The sequence below is a fragment of the Protopterus annectens genome, chromosome 7.part0 (assembly GCF_019279795.1).
Source record: "Protopterus annectens isolate FY-2018-M chromosome 7.part0, PAN1.0, whole genome shotgun sequence".
In the NCBI taxonomy this organism is placed as follows: domain Eukaryota; kingdom Metazoa; phylum Chordata; order Ceratodontiformes; family Protopteridae; genus Protopterus; species Protopterus annectens.
Genome location: NC_056739.1, coordinates 475,890,938 through 475,898,437, shown reverse-complemented (window position 1 = coordinate 475,898,437; position 7,500 = coordinate 475,890,938). Strand labels below are relative to the sequence as shown.

General features: G+C 39.0%; 1 protein-coding gene across 1 annotated transcript in view; it reads left to right on the top strand.

The window, feature by feature from the left end:
• Positions 1-7,500, top strand: part of LOC122805993 (extracellular calcium-sensing receptor-like) — a 193,064-nt gene that overhangs the window by 103,277 nt on the left and 82,287 nt on the right. Inside the window, exon 5 of the mRNA XM_044076234.1 lies at positions 1,308-1,435. Coding sequence (XP_043932169.1) covers positions 1,308-1,435 — 128 coding nt within the window. The remainder of the gene's footprint in view (positions 1-1,307; positions 1,436-7,500) is intronic.

Below are 7,500 nucleotides of genomic sequence, written 5' to 3'. Positions count from 1 at the left end.
AATTTGAAATCTCTGCTGATGCTGTTTCTATGTATGCACCAGCAATGATTTTTTTAGAAGTTACTCTTTTCTCCACAGTGATGTAGATATGTAGTTGTAAGAAGGTGGGAGTGAAGCCCCTCCACAAAAATACTTTTTAGAATGCATCAAGCTGAAGGTTTTGTCTGGGGTAACCTTTTGTTATTCAAGATATAAAAGAAGTTTTATTGCCAATAGATAACTCACTGGCTGCATGCAATACAAATACTATGAGGTGGTGTAATCTTATGTTGGGTTATATTTAGTGGGAGGTGGTTAACAGGGAGGAACCTGGAAAGTACAGGAAGCTTTCTTCTTGAAAATAAAAAAAAAAAACATGTTTAAGGTTAATGTACCTTCACTCTCTTGCTGGGTGTATTGTTTAATAAGTTTGACTTGTTCAATTTATTATGGGAGATTATTTGAGGGACTCATCAGATTGCATTTGAATCAGGATATTATATATTATTGACGACCTTAATGATGCACACAACTAGAAGTATGTGAACTTTCATAATTCTAATGACTATTTCATGAAACTCTGACCATTCAATGGTAACATGAACTTGTATCTTGGTTTATAAATTTCCAATAGATCTATTGGTAGTCTGTGCATGCATAACTGATGTGTCCCTCACTGCATGAATTAAATGTACTTGGATAAAGCCGGTTACTTGTGCCAGTATAGTACGGTTAGTGAAAAGAGTCATGCTGCCATCAGTGTGGGATGTTGCCAATTATTTTGATCAATAGGCCACAGTAAATTATGTAGACTCAGACAGAACAGTACTATAGGATATGGACCATGGTGCCCACTTGGATTTCACCATCTATATACTGCATTTCTATTAAATCTGAAGGGAGCTAGAGAGTCAGTCAATTAAACAGCTGTGGATAACACAGTGTTGTACGACTGGTTGTTTTCCACATGGCATACACTGAGAGAATAGACATTTGCAGGTGGCATTCCGCAAGTAAAGGTATTTGTGGAATATCTTGAATCTGCTAGAGTCCCATTATAGCTCTAGTGTCCGGGCTACAGTAACTGTAAAATTTATTCTGTGTTTAAATTACATTTATTAAACTTTGCATTTTGTTTCACTCCCTTTAACACTAGTGGAGCAGTTTTGCTCATGATGCTTTTGGGGATACAGTGTAAAATATATTGCTAAGTAAAGTCTAATCATATGAGGCCAAACAGAAAATCAGAATATTGGTATTTCTCCAAATAAAATGAAGTGCAGTGCTTTAAGCCTCCCCCACTGAACTATATGATTTTGTATTTTTCCACAGGTACCACATTCAGTCTGCACCGAAAGTTGTCACCCTGGTTACCAAAAAGTATCTCGTCGTGGGCAGCCACTCTGTTGCTTTGATTGTTTAGTTTGCTCCAAGGGAGAAATAACAAACCAAACGGGTAAATATTGCAGATTACTAACTAGTTATCAAAATATACAAGTTGTTTTTTTGAAACACAGGTAGAATAAAGTGACTAAAAATCTGGAATTTTATATATTAAGTCTGAGATTGCCATTTTCATGGAATATTCCCTTTTTTATGCATAGATCCTAGAATTGAGAGGTATACAAGTTTGAGGTGTTGCCCCCTGCGTAAATCAAGTTTATAGAAGAAGAGCAATGTCTGATACTCATTCTTTTCCTGTATTTCTTGGTCTTTTTTTTTTTTTTTGGTATTTCAAATTGTGGCACTTTGAGTCTCAATATTTCAACAGGGGAACCAGATTAGCTTTAAAATTTTAATAGACATTTGAGTCCTACTAAACAATGACCCTGCAAAAGTATAGATTCTAACATGCAAAAATAATATTTATATCAGTAGACATTGGTTATTTTTATGATATCAGTTGTCATGATCGACAATTAATTATTTTCTGTGTAGAAATCTACATAAACATAGTGGAATGAAGACAAGACAGAAGTTCCAAATTATTAACCTACCAGTTTTACCCAGCTAAAAAAAACAAACAGACAAACTTCAGTAAGCCAAAGTGGTACAGAACCCAAGATTAGGAATTCATAGCAAGAGTTCATAGCAGCCAAGTGAAACAGAATGCTTTGTATGGGTAATCAGACAAATTAACAGTAGGAGGCTGTACATGTAATGTTTATTTTTTGTAGACATTTGACAATATACTATACAGAAGGATAATAAATAAATGAAATAAGTTAGCAATTGGTTCCATAACAGTAGTGTGGATAAAACATGACTAAACATGAGGATTTAGAAAATTGCAAACTCTACTCCATCTTATGAAAGTGCAGTTATCAGCCAGGTGTTTAAAATGTCACTTACAGAGGTTATCCTTACAAGACAAAGTGCTGAAGTATATAAGGGAAGAGATGATTTTTGTTTATAACAAATATGTAAAAGATATCTGATACTCAAGAAGACACAAAATGGATGAAAACAGCCTTAAAAATATTAGAAGAGTCTAAAACATAGCATCTTAAATCTGATGCCAAAAAAATGACACTCCGTAAAAATTCATGGAAACAAAAACTCACAGGAAGACTATATAACAAAAAAGATGAATTAACTACAGTAAAAGGTGTACAAAGATCTGGGTTATTGCATCAGATGAATAAAAAATAATATGAAGGTCACATCTTGGAATGCTGGAGTAATGCATTAATGAATAGAAAAAGCATCTTCAAGAGAAAAAAGATCCCCATTTGGAATATTTTGTTGTTTTGGAGAACTTACTTTTATAAACACAGAAATGATAAAAGTAGTTCAAACATGGCCATCATGAACAATACTACACAGTCTGAACTAGAAACTCTATACATAATAAAAACTAAAATGTACTGCCTTGAAGAAATGAGGTGGGTCAACAGCAGCCACAAACAATGTTAGCTCAAGGGGATTACAGGGTTTGGGTATGTGGGATTTATCTACTTTAATAGTGACCCTTTACAGATTTATTTTATTTATTTATTATTTATTTATTTAAATTTGTTGACCGGGAGTGTCCGACTGGAGGTCCATTTTTAGTGAGGCCCAGGGAGAAAAGCTCCACAGTAAAATAAACAGACAGTAGTTACATTGGCTTACATAGCGATTAACAATTTAACATAGCAATTACTTACAACATATTTACAGATGAAGAACATAGTACATCAGTAGACAACTGGAATCTTTATCTGTGAAGTACATAACAGACATTAACAAATGTTACAATGAGAAGTTCCTGCTGTATAATAAGTACTAGGCTTATGAGCATTTGTGCTTGCTATAATCAAGGTAGTTAGTGGAGTGGAAAGAAAGGTAGTGGTTGGATGGGGTGGATGATATTAGAGTGGGAGTTGCAAGGGCATAGCCAGCATGATTTTAGGTGCACTTTTAGTAAAGTTTTGAAGTGGGTGCATGATGGTACGAAGGTAATTGTGGGTGGGAGTGAATTCCATAATTTGGCTATGGCGCAAGAGAATAGTGCTTCACCAGCAGAGTTATTGGCTTTAGTGATCTGCAAGTGATTTTTGTTGCTGGATCTTAGTGGTCTGGTGGTGCGATAGGGTTGGAGTAGATTCTGGAGGGATGGGACATTTAGTGGATGGTTTACTAGTTTGTGGGTGAGTGAGAGTTGATACCACTGAAGGAGGTGAGGGAGTTCAAGCCAGCCCAGTTCAGCAAGTGAGAGACAGTGGTGACTACGGTAGGATGCCCCTGTGGCGAATTTGGCAATTTTGTTGTAGCAGGTCTCTAGCTTGTTTAGATCACATTGCCTTAGGTTGGTATATATTGGAGAGGCATAAAGTAGGGTGGAGATAAGGTGGGAATTTGCTATTGAAATCTTTGCTGCTTTGGTGAGAAATTGCTTATTTCTGTATAACGCTCCTAGTTTTTTTGTGGACCTTTTTTTATGGTCATGGATATGTGAATGTCAAATTTTAGTTTATTGTCCATTTCCACTCCTAGCAATTTGGTGTGTTCAGTTGGGTATATAGTGGTGTTGTCTTTTGCTGTGATGTTAAAGTGAGAGTTGTTTTGAGTATGTTTGGTGGGTTGGAAGATGAGTAGTTTAGTTTTGTTTGGGTTGAGTATTAATTGGGCATCAGATAACCATGTTTCAACAGAGGAAAAGGCTTCCTGTGTGACTTTTTGCAGTTTTGGTAGGGACCGGGCTGAGCAGATGATGGTCGAGTCATCTGCGTATTGTATGAGTGTGCCATGTTTGGTGGCAGAGGTTAGATTATTGGTGTAAACAGAGAAGAGTAGGAGTCCAAGGATGGATCCTTGGGGAACCCCTATGGAGACAGGTAGTTGGGGAGATATGTCATTCTGCCATACAACGGATTGTTGGCGGTCAGACAGGTAACTCTGAAACCAGTTGGTGACTGATTGTGAGAAGGATAGGTTACTGAGGACAGAGATAAGTTGTTTGTGTGGGACCATGTCAAATGATTTAGATAGGTCTAGGAAAGTAGCAGAGGAGAGATAGCCATTGTTTTTATGCTGAAGGATAGTGTTAGTAAAGGAGAGTAAGGCAATGGTGGTGCTATGGTTTGGTTGGAAACCATGCTGAGTACTGGAAAAGAGGTTGTTAGTTAGGAGGTAGTCTGAGACCTGAGAGTGTATGCATCTCTCTAGTATTTTGGAGACGGGAGAGAGAATAGCTATGAGGCGGTAATTGGTTAGTTCTGCGGAGGGTCCACCTTTGTGGAGGGGAATTATATGTGATACTTTCCACAGTGTGGGAACGTAACTTTCTGACAAAGATCGGTTAATCAAGATGGATACTGGGTAGGCCAGAGCATCAGCTGCGATTTGCTTGTATTCACTTGGGAGGTTGTCTGCTGCTAATTTGGTGGGTTTAAGTTTAGTTAAGAGTTTTTTTTATGTTGGAGGTAGGTACAGGAGAAAAAGAGAAGGCAGTGGGGAGATTACTAGTTGAAGATGTGGGTTGGAGGGGAGGGGGGTTGTATTGTTTAGCTAGTGATAGTATGGTTTGGGTGAAGTGTGTGTTGAATGAGGTAGCAATATTTTCTGAGGAGTGAGGGATGTTAGGAGGAGGGGTACTGACTTTACCTGGGTGGAGGATGGAGTTTATGGAGGACCAGAATTGTTTGGGGCTGTGTTGTGAGGAGTCTAGGGCAGACTGGTAGTATTGGAATTTATCCTGTTTTATTAGCTTTTTGACTCTATTGTGTAGTTCTAGGAATTTCTGTCTAGCTGAGGGGGTTTTGGTTTTGCGCTAGTGCTCCCAGGCTTTATCCGTTTTTCATTTCTGACTTAGTCGTTATCTGTAGCCATGGGGAGGGTTGTGCTTTGGTTGTGGAAAATCTTATGAGGGCATGGTAATTAAGGATGTTCAGGAAGGTAGTATTAAAAAATTCAACTGCGTCATCTAGACTGAGGTACTTTAGAGGATGCCAGTTACATTCTTTGAGGGATGAGATGAATGTGAGTGGGTTAAAGTTTAGATTTTTACGTATTTGACGGTAGATGACAGGTTTAGCTTGGTATAGGTATTTTTTGAGTAGGAATGTTGGGGAGTGATCACTGAGGCTATCTGATAAGCAGCATGTTATGTATGACTGGGGGCTCTTACTGACTAGTATCCAATCCAGGGTAGTGTGCTTGCTGGAGTTTTTATTTATCCTGGTTGGTGACTGGACTAGTTGGGTGAAGCCATGAAGGTGTACATGATGGGTTGGATTGTTGCCAGAACAGGATTGCCAGTCAATATTGAAATCACCTAAGATGACAGTTTCTTGGGGGAGATGGTGGGTAGACCAGCTGAGGAGATTTTCTAGTGGAGAGATGTTTTGGCCAGGTGGGAAGTAGCATCCAATTATGTTGATGGTTTTGTTTTGGTTAATTTTGAGGTTGGTATATATTATTTCTTCATTGCCTATTTGTGGAGCTGATGATTTTAAGATCTGGATGTTTAGATGCTGTTTAAATATTATAGCTACACCACCTCCTTTTTTGTTTAGCCGGTCTACTCTTAGTATGCCGTAACCTGTAGGGAGTATTTGCTCACTGGTAATGTGAGGTTTTAGCCAGGTTTCTGTCAGGATGACTATATCTGCTGAGTACAAGTCTATGGTGGCATGGAGTTCATGGACTTTGTTGGATATACTTCTAATATTTAGGCTTAGTAGAAGGAAGTCACTTGGCTTTCTATTGGCTGTAATACGGGAGAAGTTGTGGTTTCTAGTCTGATTATGAGGATTGGGGTTGGAGATGGTAGGGCCAGGGTTGGGGTGGATGTTTCCACTTAGGGCTAGTTTTGATATGCATGAGATTATTAGTTTTCTCAGTTTTTGAATGTGTTTGTTTATAAGGGAAACTTTATGATTGTGCTCTGTGGGTAATAGGTATGGTGGGAGGGTTACCATGTTAAGTGGTAGGGATGCTTTATGTTTGAGTAATATAGTTGGTAGAATATGTGGGGGGTGCATAGGGATGGTTCTTGAGCTGGTGGGAGGGGAGCTGAGTGTGGGTGAGACATGAGTGGTGGTGTGAGTAGTAGTACAGTGGTAGTGGTTGAGTGGGGGAATGATGGAGCTTTGGTAGGATGTAAGATATGCAAGGAGAGTGCATGCAGTGAGCATAGGAAAGGTATGCCTGTACATGTTAGTTGAGGAGGTGTGATAGTGGGAAGATGGAGGAGGTAGTGTTGGGTTAGTGCTGTGGTTGGCTATTGGAAAGATGGAAGGGGTTTGAGTGCAATAAAGGTGGGACCACTGGGGGTGGGAGGGAATAGGGGCACGGTGGGGAGCGAAGCGGGTAGAGACCCTGTTAGTTGCTCGTATGAGGGGGCTGGAAACAATCACAAAGCAAAGACAAGTATGTGTTAAGAAACAATCACAATTGACCAAGGACTGCTCTGAAACTGTAAGTCATTTCTTAATTTCTCAGGTGGAAAAACAGGATAACCTATAGATATGCAGAAGAATATAGCTGACAGACTACTGATGTAGTTGGCAAGTATCTGGTCATTCAATGGGCAGAGTCTGCAAAGATATTTTGGTCAAGACTGTCCATCCAAACTGGAGATGCCTTAGTTTTAAGAGAAGAGGGTAGATAGTGCCCCATATACAATATGAGTGATGGCAAAACCCACAGAGAACAGAAGGTTTCCTAAGTTGCCTGTTTTGTCTTCCAAATATATGCAAACAAGCTTTACAAACTCAGGTTGAGATTACCCAAATTATATTTGACATGATCAGATTTGGTAATTCCTAAAATACATACAGATATATAGTTGTATAACTATACTGCAGACACAGTGGTGGCCATTTTAAGTTTAAAGGCTAATTGTAATCCGCAGAACAGTGAAAACTTCAGTGTGATAAGGGAGACTTCAAACCATCTCTGAAATTGTGGTTCATTGGTGTATTCCCCCACCTCTTAACTGTGCAATGATTTTAGAGTTAGCATGTGTGTCATGCATGCTCACACACACACACACACACACACACACACACACACACACACACACACACACACACA